This window comes from Girardinichthys multiradiatus, chromosome Y (genome assembly GCF_021462225.1).
Source record: "Girardinichthys multiradiatus isolate DD_20200921_A chromosome Y, DD_fGirMul_XY1, whole genome shotgun sequence".
In the NCBI taxonomy this organism is placed as follows: domain Eukaryota; kingdom Metazoa; phylum Chordata; class Actinopteri; order Cyprinodontiformes; family Goodeidae; genus Girardinichthys; species Girardinichthys multiradiatus.
In genome coordinates, this window is record NC_061818.1 from 25,113,088 (window position 1) to 25,135,157 (window position 22,070).

Genomic DNA, 22,070 nt, shown 5'->3' on the forward strand with positions numbered 1-22,070 from the left:
ATATAGTTTAATCTACAGGTCCTTCTCAAAAAATTAGCATATTGTGATAAAGTTCATTATTTTCCATAATGTCATGATGAAAATTTAACATTCATATATTTTAGATTCATTGCACACTAACTGAAATATTTCAGGTCTTTTATTGTCTTAATACGGATGATTGTGGCATACAGCTCATGAAAACCCAAAATTCCTATCTCACCTAATTAGCATATCATTAAAAGGGTCTCTAAACGAGCTATGAACCTAATCATCTGAATCAACGAGTTAACTCTAAACACCTGCAAAAGATTCCTGAGGCCTTTAAAACTCCCAGCCTGGTTCATCACTCAAAACCCCAATCATGGGTAAGACTGCCGACCTGACTGCTGTCCAGAAGGCCACTATTGACACCCTCAAGCAAGAGGGTAAGACACAGAAAGAAATTTCTGAATGAATAGGCTGTTCCCAGAGTGCTGTATCAAGGCACCTCAGTGGGAAGTCTGTGGGAAGGAAAAAGTGTGGCAGAAAACGCTGCACAACGAGAAGAGGTGACCGGACCCTGAGGAAGATTGTGGAGAAGGGCCGATTCCAGACCTTGGGGGACCTGCGGAAGCAGTGGACTGAGTCTGGAGTAGAAACATCCAGAGCCACCGTGCACAGGCGTGTGCAGGAAATGGGCTACAGGTGCCGCATTCCCCAGACCTGGGCTACAGAGAAGCAGCACTGGACTGTTGCTCAGTGGTCCAAAGTACTTTTTTCGGATGAAAGCAAATTCTGCATGTCATTCGGAAATCAAGGTGCCAGAGTCTGAAGGAAGACTGGGGAGAAGGAAATGCCAAAATGCCAGAAGTCCAGTGTCAAGTACCCACAGTCAGTGATGGTCTGGGGTGCCGTGTCAGCTGCTGGTGTTGGTCCACTGTGTTTTATCAAGGGCAGGGTCAATGCAGCTAGCTATCAGGAGATTTTGGAGCACTTCATGCTTCCATCTGCTGAAAAGCTTTATGGAGATGAAGATTTCATTTTTCAGCACGACCTGGCACCTGCTCACAGTGCCAAAACCACTGGTAAATGGTTTACTGACCATGGTATCACTGTGCTCAATTGGCTTGCCAACTCTCCTGACCTGAAACCCATAGAGAATCTGTGGGATATTGTGAAGAGAACGTTGAGAGACTCAAGACCCAACACTCTGGATGAGCTAAAGGCCGCTATCGAAGCATCCTGGGCCTCCATAAGACCTCAGCAGTGCCACAGGCTGATTGCCTCCATGCCACGCCGCATTGAAGCAGTCATTTCTGCAAAAGGATTCCCGACCAAGTATTGAGTGCATAACTGTACATGATTATTTGAAGGTTGACGTTGTTTGTATTAAAAACACTTTTCTTTTATTGGTCGGATGAAATATGCTAATTTTGTGAGATAGGAATTTTGGGTTTTCATGAACTGTATGCCAAAATCATCCGTATTAAGACAATAAAAGACCTGAAATATTTCAGTTAGTGTGCAACGAATCTAAAATATATGAATGTTAAATTTTCATCATTACATTATAGAAAATAATGAACTTTATCACAATATGCTAATTTTTTGAGAAGGACCTGTAGTTCTTTAACTGCTACACTGTATTTCCATGCATTATTGTGCTCATTCTCAAACATGGCTACTTACCGCATTCGTCAGTGTTTCCAAAACTCTGAAGTCCCCTTGCAGACCAAGTGTGTCTTTGACCTTTATGATAACTTGAACAGAGGCCACAGCGAGATGAAGCTCGTGATATTGCTGAACCTGTTCAACCCTGTTGTGGATCCACTGCTTGTTTGTAGATTTTTCAAGTTCACACATAATGTTAAGTTCCTGAGTGAGATCATCGTATTTGTCCTTGTAGGCTTTGAAAAGCTGGTTGACTTCTTCAAGTCTTATGCTTCCATTTTTTAAACAAGAATAGATATCTTTGTATTCATTAATACAAGGCAAGTAAATCTCATCGTATATCATTTCTGGTGTTGCCCCGATGTCCACTATTTGATGCTCTACAGTATTGTCATCTTCCATTCCGTCCTTGGCCATCTGTATAGCAAATTTTTCCCAACACCCTCGAAAGACAATACTTTCATTAAATGTGTACAGGAATTCTGCCATTTCTCTGATTTCTTCCTCCAGGCTGAAGAAGGTAACAATACCAGACAATGTGGTTGCCAGCTGGTCAAAGTAATGAACTTCCATGAAATGGTCCAGGGACATCGTCTCAATGTTGACTTGTGTTTTTTCCTCCAGATCAGAAACTTCCACTAATCAAAGAAATTAAATAATCGACTATTAACTTTGCAGCAACAATTCAAAGTTAACTAAACGTCTTTACATGAGCTTTATACCTGTCATATATTCCTCAAGTTTGTGACTCATTGTTAATATAACATCCACAAGCTCCTTTTCATGGTACACAGCTTTAACTTCATCTTCTCTGTATTGTAAAAGCCTCCTCATTTTTGAAAGATCCTTGTGTTGTTCCTTCTCAGTCAGGCAGTCTGTTCAAAGCACAACATACAAACATCTCAGCAATATGGTCACTGATATGTCAGTTAACATTTATGTTAAATTCTGATCTTGTTTTCTAGGAATACCAATCTTCAGCAGTTCTAAGAAGGCGTCTTTCCTCTTCAGAATGATGTTGAGCAGGCTGATCCTAATGTCTCCCTGTATCAGCTGGTTGCTTATGGCTGTGAATGCTGATATGGCTATGGCCAATCGGTCTCTGGCATCTTGAGAGAGCTTCTCAATCAGCTTTGTGTCTGCGCCTGCACACACACAATTTAAAAGTTATTGTCTTTTTATCTCAAAACAACCAGCAAGAACCACAGTGCGTCACGCGTGTTAATGGTCTCAAGTCTATTTGTGGTTTGTTCTTTGTCAAAGAGTTTTTAAGCCATGGGTAATTCAGTTTTGTGTACCTTCCCAAATTAGGTAATGCTTTCCCTTAGATAGTAATGTTTCAAGGCTTATTTCTTTGACTGAAAATATACCATATAGATGGAAAATGTATTTGGCTGCTGTCCAGGAGAGGAGGTGTTGAAGGACCACTTCTTCCTGTTCCTGATAGTCTCCTTGACCATCCCTTGGCCAGGATTTTTGAATAATGGCAGAGATGAGATTCCCGAACTTCCAGTTTATTTTAAACCTCTCAAACAGTTTCCCTTCAGACCTGGTCTGTATACAGTAAAGAGAAAATTTTACAGCTAATAAATACAATTAAAGGATATTTAGTATTCAGTACACATGTAAATTGTGCAAATCTATTTTTGTCTATTTTTTTCTTTCTTGTCAAGGTGCATAGAAAAATTTAAGAAACATACAATCCATTTTGCCATTAGAAACATTTTATATTATGCAGTCTTAGCTATTAAGAATAGCTAAGACTGCCAAAAGCTATGGAACCAATGTTAAAAATTTAAGTACCTGGCACAAAGATGTAACAGCTTCAAGAGCACACTTCTCAACACTGGCAGCAACATGTGGATAGGAAGCACTAAGTTCCTCTATGTTTGTGCAGTAGAATTCAATTTGATTGAGAGCAGATTCCTAAAAACGTGCACAAATAAATTAAATAACAGTTATTTCTAATCAAAAATTATCTCCCAAGTCTCCAATGTATCACCTACCTGTTTGAACTTGCCCTCAAAGTCCATTATAAATGTTTGCCTCCATTTGTTCGTGCATTCTTTATCTTTAAAGTCAATGGAGATAATGTTGTTCCATGTCTGAAATGAAAGAATTAAAGTCACATTTCTGGTAATTTTCAGTCTTAAACATGTAGTATACTTCTGTCAATATTAAGCATTTAACTAAGAAGATTTTTTAAAAAAAACACCCACCTCCAGTTCCTCTTTTTTAGCGTTGTAATAGGTTGAAAATCCCATACTTAGCAAACTTTGTTTGAATGACTGATTCATCCAGTTTCTCATTATTCTCATCCCCTGAGAGGTTACCAAATCTTTTGCATTTTGCTGTTCTCCATCTCCATCTTGAGTCTCCTAAATATGAATTATTTACAACTTTTAATATGTGCAAATAAATGTAAATAGGGAAACTACAACTTTCCAGAAATGAAATATGTTTCTTACCTGTTGCTTGTTAGACAGAAGGAAGTCTAAAACTGATGCAACAAGATTAATCGCTGCCAAAGGGATTTCAGGAAAGTTTTGGATATATGATCCTGGTTTGACTCCTCTGCAGACCTTTTCTAACAATCTCATTGCTGTTGCAAAACAGTCCTTCCTGTAAGCTTGTGTGAAGCAGCTATATCAGAGAAAATTAACAGATGATTAGAGTTGGGTGATACTCAGACATGTATTGGTGCTTTAATGTACATGAGCCCCAGATAATTTTGTTAGCATTTCTTTCAAGAGAACCTTAAACACATTGGAAATAGTCTGTCCACTGACATCCATGGATTGCTACATTAAATTAAATCCATAACTGCTCTCTCCATATTTACTCACTATTGCTTGCATTGTCTGCTGCAGAGACACATTTTTTTGTCTAAACAAAATAAATAAAATTTTATATGTGCAAAAAAGTAAGACTTTTATTTGCTTCCATTCACTGTTCGTTTTGGTTGTTTTTTCAACCGCAACCACTCCTTGGCTCACTACTATAAAGTATTTTGGAGGAACCGAAGTAGGGAAAAAGAAAGAGGAGCACTGAAGCATCCCCATCAGTATTCTAAATGCTGGTTAGAAGCAAAGCAGACATTGCATCTAACAGAAAATGTAAAACATATAAATAAATAAAACATTTTATGACTATAACTTATTTTACAAGAGGTCATTGGTCTCTGTGGTTATGTACAGGCAGACTGGGCTCGCCAAAGCCAGATCTCATACTACGTTTCTCTTCTTCAACTGACACCGTATGAATCTTGGCATTATGAACTCACATTCCAGCTGGACATTTTGCTCATTAATCTTATTTTAATTTTGGTGAGAATTGGCCATTGCAATAATGCTCATGTTTGATGTTCCCTAAGCAATGTAATTAATATAATTATTGCAAGCTAAATGTCTGAACACAACTGACTGATAATAGATGCCTTTTTATTTATACTTTAATAACTGCTTTTGTTACTCTTTTTCCTAGATTTTATCCTGTAATCTTTCAGACTTATTGTGCTCACACACCCATTACATTCTTTAGTCACTCGCACTCATCCAATGCTGGTTATTTTGCATAATATAAAAGGGGCTTAAAGATCATCGCATGAATTCTGAGCTTTATTATGAATTTATTTATGAATAAAGAAATAAATTGTCACAGGCTTCACAAACAGACAACACTTTATGAAATAGTTATATTGATGTGTCACTATTTGTATTTTTCCTCAATAAGATGCTCTTGGATGTAGGCAAGAATTTCAGTGACAACCTAAAAATGGGTAACAAAAAGCCAGGAATAAAACTGATTAACACCATCACTGATAACTATTGACTATCATTTCATTTGGAAACAAGTTTTCCTGCAAGGAAATTAAAGGATGTTTATGTATCTATGATGCAACTATAATAACACTTAAGCATGATGTAAGTAAAGATATGCGGTGGCTTCAGAATTAAAAATTATGAACATGCAGAACCTAATCTATATTTAACAATATCATTGTCCGGATTTCCACTCACCTGAGAGCTGCTGCCATTTATTTCCTGAGGAACTTTATTAGTAAAAACATTAAGTATGTCCAGAAGTTCGGGATTAATGCTGATGCTACACTCCAACTGTTCATCAAGTGGCATCAGGTACAAGCAGGACCGAACAAAAAGTGGATCCACCTTCATCAAGTGACTGTTGTTTTTCATCACATTTAGAAGTGCTCTGAAAAAGAGACAATCAAAAAGTGTTCATTATGAAGATAAATATATTATAATATGTGCAAATAAGGGCTAAAATCTGCTAAATCTTACTTCCTCTCTTGACTGTTTAGGTACATCTGGCTGCTAATGTCAATGCCTTCCAAACCTGCCCAGGACAAGCTATACTTTGTGTTTCCAGAGGTTTTTCCTTCAAAGGGCTTTATGTCTCTCAGCAGATGAAGGAGTGGCAGTAATATAATCCATCGAGGCATGTTTGCTCTTTTGACAGTTTTTAATAGATCCAGCAGCATTTCTGGCAAACTACAAAAAAAAATAAAACTTAAAATCGGGTAATAATTTGTGGCATTCATTGTTTTGTAATTAAATTCCGTTTTGTAATCAAAATTAAAGGACATCCTGAGTACTTACTTTTTGAGTACCGAGACATCTTGAGAAAAATTTGTCCAGTACTGAAGGAATTTGTCCTTCTCTAGTTTAGGCAAACACAGTGCAGAACAGAGGCGGTGAAGCTCAGCGTTTTCAAGTTTGATTTGATAGTGTTTCCACACATTAAGCATGATCACAGCTGTTCTCAAGGGGTCCTGGATGTAGAGACCTTTCTCATCTCCATCCTTGAGCTGAGGGATCACCTGTGTCAGCATGAACTCTTTCAGGATCTTCCTCACCTATGATATTGCATCAAAAGCAGAGGGTAAGTTGAATTGGCCAAACAGGGAGGGTCTAGACTGTACACACAAAGCTTCTGGACTTACATCATCTTCCCCAAAGTTTAAGGAGTACCATTTCTTTTGCTTCTCTTCATATACAAAAGGGTTTGCATAAACCTGGAAGAACTGATTTAACTGGATTTGAAAACTTTTTAGATTGGTATCACTCCAGCTCCTTAGAAGATCAAATATGGACTCCAACATTACATTTGCAGCAATTACTCTTCCTTGAATCAGACTTTTACGCGTTTCAGGCAAAAATGTCTCCTTGATACGCTTCAGCATGTTCTTTGATGGCTCAGCACAGATGATGTCATCATACTGATGCCAGTCCCCTTTTTCAGAAAACATAAAATACAAATACCAGTGTCTGCTATAAAATTCCAGCTTAATATAGAAAAAATACTGCAATGGTAACAAAAATTATGGCACATCATAAATGAGTGAAGATTTTTTTATTTACCATATTCAGTGATGAGGTGGGGTTTCACAAACAAACACCTGTTGGTATGGTATTGTGAAGAGTCCAGTTTGTATATGTACTCATACTCATAGTTCTCCTTCTTGTAGACAACATATTTATACGCTATGGACTCAGACACAGTTTTGGTTTTGCTCGTTATCAGCGTTCCTTCAACGAGAAAACCGTGCTCTCCAAGGTCCCTGCAAGAGGAGGAGAAAAAAATTGTAGGGTTTATGTTGTAAAATCATTGAGACAAAACTTAAATCAACTTTTCATGTTTGTGTTTAAACCTAAAACAATCTATGTCTCTCGTCTTTCACGCACTTTTAAAACCTCTCAAATTATCCCTCATCTCTATATTTTGCTTTCAGACCCATATTTTGTCATCAAGTACTGTTAAATAATAGTTCTTTGAGGTTTCCTATTTTTTAAGTTTTTGAAGCTGACTATTTTCTGGCCAAATGTGTTTTGTTTTGATAAGCACTTTGTTACCTGGTTACTTGCAGCTCAGCTACATTATTATCCCAGCTATCTGCAATAGGTTTTCCAGCTCTGATGAAGATTTGATCTTTATTAGGATCAAATTTAAAATCTTTCGAAAGAACTGCGTGGAAGTAAATTGTGAGCCTGTCTCGTGTGGTGATGTTGTTTTGGACCTGCCTACAAAGCAAAGAGAAGAAAGGAAAACTGGTTTAGTGAACTTTTTTCACCAAAAAGAAAAAGTATTGTTTTAAAGGTGGACATGACTCACGTTTTAGGGGGTGGTGCTGGTTGAGTGTTGGCTTTATTGCTGTCACAACCTGAAGTTGTGCCCTTCCTGTTCCCAGGCTCCTCATATTCCATTTTCTCCACTGGGTCCACACTGGAGCCCGTGGTTTTAATCTGTAATATTAAGTATAAATGCTAACTGTACACACCTTGAGCTGGTAGAAAACTGTCCATAAAACAGAGCAGGATGCAGGTATTTGTCATTAACAATTACTTATCATAAACATTGCCAACAGTACCTCTGATGGCGCTGAATGCTGATTTTGTTTCTGCTGACTTTTTCCTTTTTGTTTCTGACCATCCTGACCTTTACCCTTCGCCTTTGTTTCTTCTGTTTCATTTGCATTTGGATCTAAATTCACATCCTGATTCCCATTAGATTGCTTCTTGTTTCTTTGAGCCTTTGGGGCAGCCTTTTGCTCTTTAAGATCAGCAGGCTTTCCCCCCTTTGGATCAGCAGGCTTTTCCCCCTCAGCTGAAGCTGACTGAGAGGTTTTCTTGTCCGTTGAGATTTGAGCTTGAGCTGAAGAATCACCAGCTGCTTTCTCAGGTGCTTCATCCTGAGATGACTTATTGGCATCGTTCTTATTCTCTTCAACATTAACTGGGGTTTTCTCAGACTGGCTCGCTGTAGTGCCCTCATCTGTAGATGCAGGTTTTTCACTCTGACTGTTTTCAGAAGAGGCTGCTGTGCTATTAGCCGGTAGTGAAGTAGGCTGCTTTTCTGTCAAGGAGAAATCATCTTGGACTGAGACGGCTGTTTCTTCCACTTCACCGTCTGAGCTTTCACTCTCACTGGAGCCTCCTTTTTCTTGCGTCTTCCTCTGATTGTCTTCCAGAGATACGTGTGACAGGTCAGACTGGCTTTGATCTTGATCTGATGGCATGTTGTCGTCTTTCTTTCTTTTGTTCTTTTTTTCTTCTATAAAGACAAAAGGAAAAACATATATGTATGAACAAGCAAGTAGCCCAAAATCAGAACACTGCAACTATTTAAGCGCTTCATTTACTTAATCCAACATTATTTGCTATATATCCATACTCTCAATGAATTCGCATTCTAGACCCAAAAATAATTAATTCTGACCTCGTTTTAAAGCTTATATACCACACTTTATTCAGAGATTCTTCATTTTCAAAATTTAAATCTTCCTCTGACTCAGATTTTAAGATCCTCAGTCACTTTTAGACATTCTTTATAAGTGTAAAAACATACCTTCACTTCAATATAAGCTTCACTGTATATTTGTGGATTGATGGATGGATGGATGGATGGATGGATGGATGGATGGATGGCTGGATGGATGGATGGATGGATGGATGGATGGATGGATGGATGGATGGATGGATTAGAGATATAGTCTGGAAATAACAAATTTTGTTGCAAACTTTTTTCAACCCTGTTTATGTAATACACTCACCGGCCACTTTATTAAGTCCACCTGTCCAACTGCCATTAACACAAATTTCTAATCACCCAATCACATGTCAGCAACTCAATGCATTTATCCATGTAGACATGGTCAAGACAATCAGCTGCAGTTCAAACCGAGCATCAGAATGGGGAAGAACGGTGATTTAAGTGACTTTGAACGTGGCATGGTTGTTGGTGCCAGACGGGCTGGTCTGAGTATTTCAGAAACTGCTGATCTACTGGGATTTTCACGCACTACCATTTCTAGGGTTTACAAAGAATGGTGTGAAAAAGAGAAAATATCTAGTGAGCATCAGTTCTGTGGGTGCAAATGCTTTGTTGATGCCAGAGGTCAGAGGAGAACAGCCAGACTGTTTGGAGCTGATAGAAAGGCAACAGTAACTCAAATAACCACTTGTTACAACCAAGGCATGTAGAAGAGCATCTCTGAACGCACAACACGTTGAACCTTGAGGCGGATGGGCTACAGCAGCAGAAGACCACACCGGGTGCCACTCCTGTCAGCTAAGAACAGGAAACTGAGGCTACAATTCGCACAGGCTCACCAAAATTGGACAATAGAAGATTAGAAAAACGTTGCCTGGTCTGATGAGTCTCAATTTCTGCTGCGATAATCAGATGGTAGGGTCAGAATTTGGCGTTAACAACATGAAAGCATGAATCCACCCTGCCTTGTATCAACGGTTCAGGCTGGTGGTGTAATGGTGTGGGGGATATTTTCTTGGTATACTTTGGGCCCCTTAGTATCAGTTGAGATTCGTGTCAACGCCACAGCCTACCTGAGTATTGTTGCTGACCATGTCCATCCCTTTATGACCATAGTGTACCCATCTTCTGATGGTTACTTCCAGCAGGATAACGCGCCATGTCATAAAGCAGGAATCATCTCAGACTGGTTTCTTGAACAATGAGTTCACTGTACTCAAATGGTCTCCACAGTCACCAGATCTCAATCCAATAGAGCACCTTTGGGATGTGGAGGAACGGGAGATTCGCATCATGGATGTGCAGCCGACAAATCTGCAGCATCTGTGTGGTGCTATCATGTCAATATGGACCAAACTCTCTGAGGAATGTTTCCAGTACCTTGTTGAATCTATGCCACGAAGGATTAAGGCCGATCTGAAGGCAAAAGGGGGTCCAACCCGGAACTAGCAAGGTGTACCTAATAAAGTGGCCAGTGAGTGTATGTAACTACAGGAATAGAGATTGGTGCCAACACTACTCTAATGGCGTTACAAATAAGAATGGTAAAAAGTGTTAGTTACTTACTCTCACCTTTTTCTTTGGATTGGGCTGTTCATCATTTGGTCGTTTGGGTGATTTATTGGATTATTTGTTCTCTGCAGGCTCTGATTCCTCAGTTTTGCTCTCTGAGTTTGCTATCAATGGTTTTGGCTGATTTCCTGTACCTGAAGTAAAGATAAGAATAAACATATAATTTTAAAAACATATATGAGAAAACAACTCTGGTTTGTCAGATAGTCCTTACATATTTGTGCTTATAACTGTAGTGTTTAAGACTATCAATTTGTCAAGATTTAGAACAGACTGAAACTACCTAATAAAATGACCAAGCCAAGTCTGATTTTTTCTTCTTGGTATTAAAAAATTAAATAAAATGAAAACAAGTGAAAGCATCTTTATTAACCTTTATTTTGTCAAGTTTTTGTATGTTTTTTTTTCTGTCTTTATTCCAAACCCATAATACTCAACGTCGAAGTATAATGAGATATTAGGGAAATTGAACAGTTGTGATCCAGATTTCTTATTTCAAATGTCCTCTGGCAGAGGACATGTGATGTGTGGACCTGCTTTGAAAGAGAAAACTGTCCACAGCATCACATATTGTCCACCATGCTTAACAGTGGGAATGTAACATCTACATCTTTTGTTTCACAGCAGACATACATATGCTGTTTGTTGTCAAAAAGCCCCACCTTAGTCACATTTGACCCAACCACATGATTCCACTTAAAGACACAGTGGCAATAAAATCTAAAAGTATAAGACGATGCAACTGCAAGTCCGAGTACACAAAAAAATCTATTAAAAGGCTAAAAAGTGGATTCTGCAAGATATGTCCCCTTTAAGGTTTTTTTTACAGCTCTTTAAAATTGATATAGAGCATGCTGAATATTAAGATTAGGACATAACTAGATAAACAAGTACTTATTTTCATGCAAGCTAAACAATTTGATTAGTGAAGTTTTATAGAAATTTTTTTAATATTTGTTATAATTGTGTGATTTTAAATAAAGAACCACACATTCATGTCATCTCCCGGAGTACAATTTTGTTTTAATGTTTCTATTTTATTACTGGTGATGTTACATACTGTTTAAAATGTAATGAGAGAAGTGTTTACTCTTGATGGCGCCTTGTAAATGCAACAAGGCCCACAGACAGAGCATAGTATAATTTTTAAGCATATAAGCAGAAAAAACACATTCTGCATGAGATTAGACCAAATGTCCGAACTTGTCTACTTACCCTCTGTGTTTGATGGTGTGGCAGAAAGCTTTATGCCACATTCACTGCAAAACTTGGGTTTCTTTTCCAAAATATCATGAGAACACTGTGGACACTTCATCTACAGGCTTCAGTGACTTCTATAAAAGAAGAAAGCACCTTTCATGATACCCCAGCATAAGGCAGTTTGCTTTCACTTTCTGTTTTGCCAAGCATGGTCTCATGATAGTGGTCAGCTTGATAAGAATCAGAGAAAAAGTAGTTCCCCTCATATGAACTTTGACCAGTGTCACTTGGCAGTTTTACACAGCAGCCATCTGTCCCACCAACATGCACCTCAGGAAAAAAAATCTAGAGAAACGGTGAGCGCTGATAACACATTTCAATAGTTTAAAAAAAAATAACTATTATAAAAATTGTAAAAATTATATTTAGGACTCAAAAAGATAGCTGAATGGCAGCAGTGCAGCAGACCAACTTTCTAATAGAAAACGTTCTGATAAGTTTCATTTTCCTTTTTCCACCTTGACAGTTGGGTGCTTAGTCATTTAGGACTTCAAAACAGTATAATTATGAACTATAATGAAATCTATTTTAGCCCTACTTGTTTTGAACCCTAACTATTGAAACATGACTCACATTTATTGCAGAATAAAAATAACATAATACAAGTAATTATGTGTTTCCTATTCAATTTTTTAGCTTAATTAATCAATATTATTACCTATTATTATTTATTTTAAGTACATAAGTTTAAATAAAAATGTTTATTAGTATACTTTTTCACAAAAAAACCTAAATGTGATTCATAGTAAAAACAAAAGTTAAAACAACTAAATCTAATATGATTTCTTAAAATAAACCTATTTTAAATTTGAATCATTAAGTATTATTTTACATAAGATGTGAGGCATATAATGTGAGTTGCCATAATTAGTTATTTTTATTTATTTTTTTGTCTGAAATATTGAGCAATATTTTATGACTTTTAAAATTTGATTTATAATTGCTTATTAATTTCACCTGAAATTTGAGTGACCTCTATTAATCTCTATTTTTTATATGAATTATAATCAATTTATTATTTATTTGCATTAAATATGAGTTATAAAGAAGCTGGTCATTGTTGATGATCAGCTTTGTCTCAGCTAGCTAGCTAGCTAGCTAGCTAGATAGATAGATAGATAGATAGATAGATAGATAGATAGATAGATAGATAGATAGATAGATAGATAGATAGATAGATAGATAGATAGATAGATAGATAGATAGATAGATAGATAGATAGATAGATAGATAGATAGATAGATAGATAGATAGATAGATAGATAGATAGATAGCGAAGTGCGGCTTCACTTAACAAGAAACGATCTTTGGCTCTATATTTCAGCCAATCACATGTTTGCGACGCACTTCCTTGTTATTTGGACAACAAAAACCTGTGAATGACAGCTTAATGAACACGTTCTCCGTAAACACGATCAATTCAGTGATATTTCCAAGCAGTCATCCCCACTAAACGCATCAGATAAATGCTAACCACCAAAATCAAGCAGCTAGTGCGCTAGCTAGCCCAGTGGTTAACCCTAAAACTGCTAACTTTAGCTACGAGCTCTGTCAGAATCTAACCCAAAAACAGCTGTAAAAATAGGTGTCAGCCGAACCACAACACGGTTTTAGCCCACTTCTCTTCCACTTAGTCCGCTGTGTCATGTCACAACGAGCTCTTATAGTCTCTCCAGCTAATAGGATTAGTCTATTCCCACTTTGTCAAAACGTACACACGGACGTTGCTACATCCGGTGGTGTGCGACATAAACATTTCAGCGCTCTCCAGAACCGAGTGGGTCCTCAATCCTCTTCCTGCTGTCCAGTTAGGCACAGACCATCTCTGCTGGACGTACTGCGTGTTCCTGTTGGCTGTTCTGGTTTAGGAAGTCTTTTCGCTCAGACACATTTCCGTCTCTGCTGAAGTTTCGTTTTATCATAAATGGGCGTTAACAAATAAAGTTTACTTTCATGATAAATTATAAAAACGGATCTCACGGTTTTGATCACACACTGTATGCGTGGAATTACATTAAGATCCACTTCTGTAGTTGTAATTAGGCTACATTTGTTATTTTGTTAGTCAGAGCACTCAGACGTTTTAGAGTATTTGTAAATAGCAACGTTTTTTCGAGGTTAAAAAATACTGAAATTAAAAAAAGGAAAACTCAAACTAAAAAGGGGACACAGACCACCAAAATGTTTTTGATACAATCTGAAATGATTGCAAATAATAGCAAAGATGATATCGTATTTTTAATATTGTCAATAACTGAAATAGAAATTGACTAAAGAAACATAAAAATACTTATTTAACTTCAAACTGAACAGATGTTTCTGCAGTTTATTTATTTATTTATTTTTTGTATTTCGTTTAAGAAACAACCTATTAAAAATACTGAATCCTATGTGGTCTAAATATGATTTTAAACTTCAGGTGACAACATTTTCTAAACTTGTGAGAAGTTTTTTATGTGGATTCTCTTGAGAAAATGTTGCATTTGGTTGAGGATTTTTCACTCCAGTTGTCCGACGCCATCCATCATTTGTTTATATTTTGCTTAGAAAATGATGTTTGGATGCAAAAACCTGCTTAAATGTGTACAAATACACCATTTAGGCTTGTAGTTCTGATCAGTGAAAGTTAAAGTGAATAAGATTGTCTCTCTCTTCATCATTTGGGCACAAAATCACTATCTCCAACCCTGGTTGTTGGTTCTAGCGGAGATGAATGGTGAATCTCTAGTCTGGATTGGTGGTTCCACTCAGCATAAATTGAGCATCTCTAGAGTTATTTATAGTCTGGTTAATGTGAGGAAGGAGCCTTCATTGGTAACTTCTACTTTCTGTTTCACTAATGGCCAAACACTGCACCTCTAAAGGCTAAACTAGAGAAATTCCCCACGGATGAGTAGAATTGTAGCACTCCAAGTGAAACAAATGTGGTCAAATCTGAGTTTTAAATTACTGAGAGATAAAACTAAAAATGCTCCAAACAGTAGAGGAACTAAAATTGTGGAGGAATGTTTAGACTGAAAATAGCAGCACTGGATCAACAGGCTAGTTAAAGGCTATGTGACTCTGTGACAGGCCTTAAGTGTTTAAATAAAGCACCCTGAAATGCCAGCCGGATGACCTTTTATCCTGTTATGGGTCAATCTTTCTTATAGCTCTCATGTGACACTCATTCACCCTTAGTTTGGGATTTCCACATGTTGTGACACTCAGCTTTGATGCAAAGGCCATGCTGTGTTCCCAGATGGTCAGCAGAGGGCAGAGTGACACAGAATTTGAGTGTGAGTGGAACAAAGTGTCATGCCTACCAAAATATTACTCAAGTGGCTCCTGCAGTCATCTATAAGAGTCATGCATTTTCTATCTGAAACACCCCAGATTGGTGTTTCAGCACGCTCACTCCACCTACACTTTTTTCAGTTTTTTTTGCAGCCATAATGCCATGGTAACTTGGATTGCACTCACATTTAAGAAACATTCATTTAGGTTGATAGATTTTAAATTTAGAAAACTCATCTTTCATCCTGAAGAATGCAGTAGTCACACACTGTTCCTTCAATGCAGTGTGCAACATAATAACAAAAAAAAAAAAGTATGGTGATATTGTAAATGTATTGCTGAAGTTTTAACAAACCAAACAGAAAGTAAAAATAGATGCAAGTTTTTGTCTTCTTAAAACCTGCAGTTTTTTTGCTCTGCCTCTAATGATTCAATTGTGTGTCTGTGTTTAATTTTCCATATGAATCAAACTGCACCATCCTGATAAACTTAATGTGGTTGTCTAAAGTCTTTGCTTGGGATATAAGACAAGGCCTTGCAAAAGTAGGCATACCCCTTAAAACGTTTTCTCTGTACAACCACAATCTACAATGTATTGTATTGGGATTTTATGTGAACGATTAACACAAAGTAGTGCACAATTGATAGTGAAATGATGCATGACATCTTTTTTTTTTTTTTTTTTTAAATAAAGATTTGCATTTCCATATGCAAACCTTTTGGAGTATGTTGCTATCAGCTGATATATTTACATTTATCGACTGGACTGGAATTTGACTTTCCTTCAGACATGAATATGCCAGTCAGTCATTTTCTACCGCTTATTCCATAGTGGGTCATGGGGGAGCTAGTGCCTATCTCCAGTAGTCTATGGGCGAGAGGCGGGGTACACCCTGGACAGGTCAACAATCCATCACAGGGCAACACACAAACAACCATGCACACACTCATTCATTCATATACCTAAGGGCAATTTAGAGTGACCAATTAACCTAACTGGCATGTCTTTGGACTGTGGGAGGAAGCCGGAGTACCCGGTGAGAACCCACGCATGCACGGGGAGAACATGCAAACTCCATGCCAGGACCTTCTTGATGCAAGACAACAGTACTACCAACTGCGCCACCGTGCAGCCCCACATGAATATGCTTTTATGAAAGCACATGAATATGCTTTCATCTAAACTCTGACATTATATCTCTTGCTGTATGATTAGGGCAATTGTCATGCTGGAAGGTCATGCTGGAAGTCTTATTCAGCCTTCAACTCCATTCATATTCCCATTAACCTTGAACAGCTTTCCTGTCCAAGCTGAGTAAAAACATCTCAGCTTCTTGATGCTGTCAGCATCATTTTTAGCTATGGTTAGTGTTTTCAAGGTGATATGTTGTGTGAGTATTCTCCCATGCATAAAGGTAAAAACATTTTAATTTATCTCTTATCTGACCAGGGCACCTTCTTCTGCATGTTTGTCATAATCCCCTTCATGGTTTGCGGCAAACCCTAAATGGAACTGCTTATGGCTTTCTTTCATCAACGGCTATCTACTTGCCAGTCTTAGATAAAGATCTGACTGGGGGAGTGCACAGCTAATAGTTGATTGGTTAATAGGATCTCCCTACTGAGCTGTGGATCTCTGCAGCTCCTCCAGAATTACCATGGTTTAAATGGCTGCTTCACTGATTAATGCTCTTCTCCCTGTTGGGTTGTAAATGTAGGCTAACTTCTCAAGTCAAATGGTTGCAATTTATTCTGTTTAGGGGTATCAAAGTAAAAGGGGCTAAATACATATTTACCAGACTTCTCAGTTATTTCTTCTATGATTTTTATGTCACTTTTTAACTATTTACTAATTTGTGTTTCTCTATTCCATGTAATCCCAATAAATAGACTAAAGTTTGTGGTAGTAACATGACAGAATGTGGAAAGGTTTTAGTTGTGTGAATACTTTTGTAAGGCACTGTGTGTGTTACCTTCTCTCAGATGCTTCATTATTTTGGAAAAATCAGATAAGGGTTTATTTCTCCAGCATACAAGTAGTTCTGAAATTAAGAGGGAGTGAAAGCCGGGGGGACAACTTAAAACAATGTTTTAACTGGATCGGAGGAAATCTATAACAAAAATGGTTTGTAATTCTCCATGGCCAAAAGTATAATGTTTATCCAGCATTTTCAAAAGATTATTGAATACTGTATATAATTTAGTTTTAAACATCATGTGAAACATACAACTCATGGTGTGTTTATGCGTTAAGTAAAGTTGAGCTTTCTGTGTTTTTTCAGTGCTAAACAGGTATTGGCTGTTTATTGTTGTAATTCTCCTTTCTCTTTCATATGCATCATAATACAGATGCCGTTAAAGCTTTCTGTGTGTACACCTAAAACTCAAAAGGACGTTGCTTGATGTATTTAACGTGCGAGGGTTTAGCAGCGATGTTCTGAAAAAGAAAAATGACACCTTTGTACCGCAGCCGCCTTAAGCAAACGGTTATTAATGAAACGTGTGCTTGTTGATCTTTACCTGCAAACTTCCCTGTGCATCACACATTCATCACCCTCACGGGAGTCCGTCTGCTTCAGCCTGCAGGTAACGCGGTTGATGAGCGACTTTGTTACTGCATGAAAGGCTCTATGAAAAAACTAATTGTAGCTAAGAAGAGAATATCTCACATAAAAAAGGAAAAGCAAGAAAGGAGGTAAATTGAAGTGCCCACTTCAAACCTACGTTTAATGTCCTTTTTATACTATAACTCTAAAAAACAAAATTACGTATTAATGTCAGGATGTCACAATGCCACACATTTTTTTAAATCCAATCAAATATGCTTTGTCATAAGATCAACTTTGGTGAATTATGTTGATTTTACCATTGTTAGGAGACTATTTGTCTCTTGATTGACAAAAGAATTCAGTAAAAGGTTGGTTGCACAGACTTCTGATGTTTTATGCCAGATGCAGAAGCTATCTAAAACAAAGGTCCTCTTTCATGACCAGATGACAGTGAAGATATTTGCATTTTTCCTTCAGCAATGTGTCCATAGCAAAATCCGGTAAATAAAAATAATGTCGAGCCCTAGCCCACTTTGTTGACTTTAAAAGGAAATATTCCCAGCTCCACATATGCCAGTACAACTCAGCTCCCTCCCTTTTCATTGAATGCATACCAATTATCATTTCAAGATGGCGCCGCAGATGGTCGCCTCGGCGTGTTGGTGCGCATTGTTTTGTTTTGTTTTTTGCTTTAAAACGGTCTTCTGTGATGGTACCCGGAGCTCTCTCACCAGAGAAGAACTCATGAACATCATGGCTAGAGAGGGAAACGGGCTGGGGTGCTGGTACGACTTCGCCAGCGTGGACTACGAACACCGTTACCTGGAATATTTCTCTCTAACGTGCGCTCACTTCCCAACAAAATTGAGGAACTACAACTGTTGTTGGGGAAAAACAGGGACTTTTATTCATCGGCAGTTTTGTGCTTCACGGAGACGTGGCTGTGTGGATTAATACCGGACTCTGCGCTGCAGCTGGCAGGATTCCAGCTCTACAGAGCGGACAGAGACACGGAACTCTCCGGCAAAGCGAAAGGTGGAGGAATCTGTTTTTACCTCAACAGTGGTTGGTGCAACGACGTGACAGTGATTCAGCAGCACTGTTCTCCAGACCTGGAATCCTTCATCATAAACTGTAAGTCTTTCTATTCCCCCCGTGAGTTCGCTTCGTTCATCCTGGTCGGTGTTTACATCCCGCCGCAGGCTAACGTGCAGGTCGCACAGCGCATGCTCGCTGACCAGATACTGAGTGTGGAGCGGACCAACCCGGACTCCTTAGTAATCGTCGTTGGTGACTTTAACAAAGGTAATCTCACCCACGAACTCCCCAAATATAGACAGTTTATAAAATGTCCGACCAGAGAGGACAACATTCTGGATCACTGTTACACCACCATCAGAGACGCTTATCACGCCGTCCCACGTGCTGCACTGGGCCAATCCGACCACATCATGGTCCACCTGATTCCTGCATACAGGCAGAAACTAAAGCTCTGCAAACCTGTTGTGAGGACGACAAGGAAGTGGAGCAGTGAGGCTGTGGAGAATCTCCAGGCGTGTTTAGGCTGTACAGACTGGGATGTGTTCAGGACTACTACCAACAGTCTGGACGAGTACACAGAGGCTGTGACTTCCTACATCAGCTTCTGTGAGGACAGCTGTGTACCATCATGCACCAGGGTGAGTTACAACAACGACAAACCCTGGTTCACAGCTAAACTCAGAAGGTTAAGACTGGATAAGGAAGAGGCCTTCAGGAGTGGGGACAAAGACATATACAGAGAGGCAAAGTACAAGTTTGGCAAGGCAGTGAAAGAGGCCAAACCACTGTACTCTGAGAAGCTCCAAAACCAGTTCTCAGCCAATGACTCTGCGTCTGTCTGGAAAGGGCTCAAGCAAATCACCAACTACAAGCCGAAAGCCCCCCACTCCATCAACGACCGACGCCTCGCCAACGACCTGAACGAGTTCTACTGCCGCTTTGAAAGACAAAGGGACAGTCCTGCAACCATCCCCCACGACGCCCCCCAACAGCTGCAGCCACAATCCACCACCCCCACCTCTCCAACCTCAAGAGGGGCCTTGGCACCTCCAACCCCCACCCTGAAGTTCCCCCCCACCAGCCCCCTACCCACGCTGAGGACGGCTCTTTCCATCCAGGAGAGGGACGTCAACAAACTCTTCAGGAGACAGAACCCCCGGAAAGCTGCTGGTCCGGATTCTGTCTCACCAGCCAGCCTGAAGCACTGCGCTGATCAGCTGTCTCCAGTCTTCACAGACATTTTTAACACCTCACTGGAGACATGTCATGTGCCAGCCTGCTTCAAGTCCTCCACCATCGTCCCTGTTCCCAAGAAGCCAAGGACCACAGGGCTTAATGACTTCAGACCCGTCGCCCTGACCTCTGTGGTGATGAAGTCCTTTGAGCGCCTTGTGCTCTCACACCTAAAAGACATCACCGACCCCCTCCTGGACCCCCTGCAGTTTGCCTACAGAGCCAACAGGTCTGTAGATGATGCAGTCAACCTAGCCCTTCACTTCATCCTCCGGCACCTGGACTCCACAGGAACCTACGCCAGGATCCTGTTTGTGGATTTCAGCTCTGCCTTCAATACCATCGTCCCAGCTCTGCTACAGGAGAAGCTCTCCCAGCTGAGTGTGCCCGACTCCACCTGCAGGTGGATCACTGACTTCCTGTCTGACAGGAAGCAGCGCGTGAGGCTGGGGAAGCACGTCTCTGACTCCCTGACCATCAGCACCGGTTCCCCCCAAGGCTGTGTTCTCTCTCCTCTGCTCTTCTCCCTGTACACCAACAGCTGCACCTCCAGTCACCAGTCTGTCAAGCTTCTGAAGTTTGCGGACGACACCACCCTGATCGGACTCATCTCTGATGGTGACGAGTCCGCGTACAGATGGGAGGTGGACCATCTGTTGGACTGGTGCAGCCAGAACAACCTTGAGCTCAACGCTCTAAAGACAGTGGAGATGGTTGTGGACTTTAGGCAGAACCCAGCCCCACCTGCCCCCATCACCCTCTGTGACTCCACAATTGACACTGTGGAATCTTTCCGCTTCCTGGGAACCATCATCTCCCAGGATCTCAAGTGGGAGCCAAACATCAGCTCCCTCATCAAGAAAGCCCAGTAGAGGATGTTCTTCCTGCGGCAGCTGAAGAAATTCAACCTGCCAAAGACTATGATGGTGCACTTCTACACAGCCATCATTGAGTCCATCCTCACCTCCTCCATCACCATCTGGTACGCCGCTGCTACAGCCAAGGATAAGGGCAGGCTGCAGCGTGTCATTCGGTCTGCTGAGAAGGTGATTGGCTGCAGTCTACTGTCGCTCCAGGAACTGTACACCTCCAGGACCCTGAAGCGGGCAGGGAAGATTCTGGCTGATCCCTCCCACCCCGGTCACAGACTCTTTGAGACTCTCCCCTCTGGCAGGAGGCTGCGGTCCATCCGGACCAAAACCTCACGCCACAAGAACAGTTTTTTCCCATCTGCCACCAGCCTTGTTAACAAAGCCTGGAAACCACACTGACACTCTCCCTTTCCCCCACACCCCCCCCCTTTTTTGCTGACAGGACACCTGTAACCTGTAACTCTATGTGTTACATTAACGCTCAGCTTGGACTCCTGCTTTACTTGCACTGCCATACTTGCACAATGATCATCTGCACTGTTGTATTGCTCTTGCATCTTATACTGCTCTATATTTACTCTCACTCACTTAAAACTGTGCACATATATTTATATTATATTGTAGATATGTTTATACTGTTTAATTTGTATTGTATTGCACCGACTACACCAAAACAAATTCCTTGTATGTCCAAAAACGTACTTGGCAATAAAGCTTTTCTGATTCTGATTCTGATTCTGATTCTGAATTAGTACACATCACAATATTAAGGGGTAAAAGGTCAATGAGAAAACCAAACAAAACAACAAAAATATAACAAATAAAAATATTACCATCATAATTGCATATTTCTTCAATCCATTATTCTATTCATCCATTCGTCTACTGCCTCTGCTTAGACTGGGTCACGGGAGTAACAAGTTTAGGAGAGAAACCCAGAGAGGAGGCCTCTAAATCAGATGCCTGAAACACCTTTACTGGCTCCTTCAGATGTGGAGGAATGGTGGCTCTATTCTAAGTGTTACCTGGATAAAGGAGCTGCTCACCCTATCTGAAAGGGGGAGCTTAGCCACCCTATAGAGGAAGCTCATTTCATTTTTAGACTTTTTTCTATCATCACTCGGGAACAATAGACAAAGAAACGCAAGCCTCTTCGCTCAAGACAAACACTGACTACCAACCCTTAGAGAGCATTAAACCCTCTTGTGGCTGAAGACCATAGCCTCAGACTTTAAGGAGCTGACTCTCATCCGCAGACACATTTCATTCAACTTCACGTTGCTTTGTTGCTCGCTGAGGATCGTTGCATGAAAATGCTAACAGAACCACCTTATCAACAAAAAAC

The 22,070-nt window shown here is 39.8% G+C and overlaps 1 protein-coding gene across 1 annotated transcript in view; it reads right to left on the minus strand.

Moving 5' to 3' along the window:
- Positions 1 to 11,829, minus strand: part of LOC124864151 (E3 ubiquitin-protein ligase rnf213-alpha-like) — a 48,921-nt gene extending 37,092 nt beyond the window's left edge. Inside the window, 19 exon segments of the mRNA XM_047358821.1 lie at positions 1,651 to 2,270; positions 2,355 to 2,507; positions 2,604 to 2,777; positions 3,003 to 3,186; positions 3,436 to 3,558; positions 3,639 to 3,737; positions 3,852 to 4,010; positions 4,101 to 4,275; positions 5,342 to 5,400; positions 5,652 to 5,844; positions 5,934 to 6,143; positions 6,252 to 6,508; positions 6,596 to 6,885; positions 7,014 to 7,213; positions 7,506 to 7,673; positions 7,765 to 7,895; positions 8,021 to 8,703; positions 10,495 to 10,628; positions 11,710 to 11,829. Of these exon segments, the coding sequence (XP_047214777.1) occupies positions 1,651 to 2,270; positions 2,355 to 2,507; positions 2,604 to 2,777; positions 3,003 to 3,186; positions 3,436 to 3,558; positions 3,639 to 3,737; positions 3,852 to 4,010; positions 4,101 to 4,275; positions 5,342 to 5,400; positions 5,652 to 5,844; positions 5,934 to 6,143; positions 6,252 to 6,508; positions 6,596 to 6,885; positions 7,014 to 7,213; positions 7,506 to 7,673; positions 7,765 to 7,895; positions 8,021 to 8,668 (3,843 nt within the window). The 5' untranslated portion in view covers positions 8,669 to 8,703; positions 10,495 to 10,628; positions 11,710 to 11,829.
- Between the last annotated feature and the right edge of the window lie 10,241 nt (positions 11,830 to 22,070).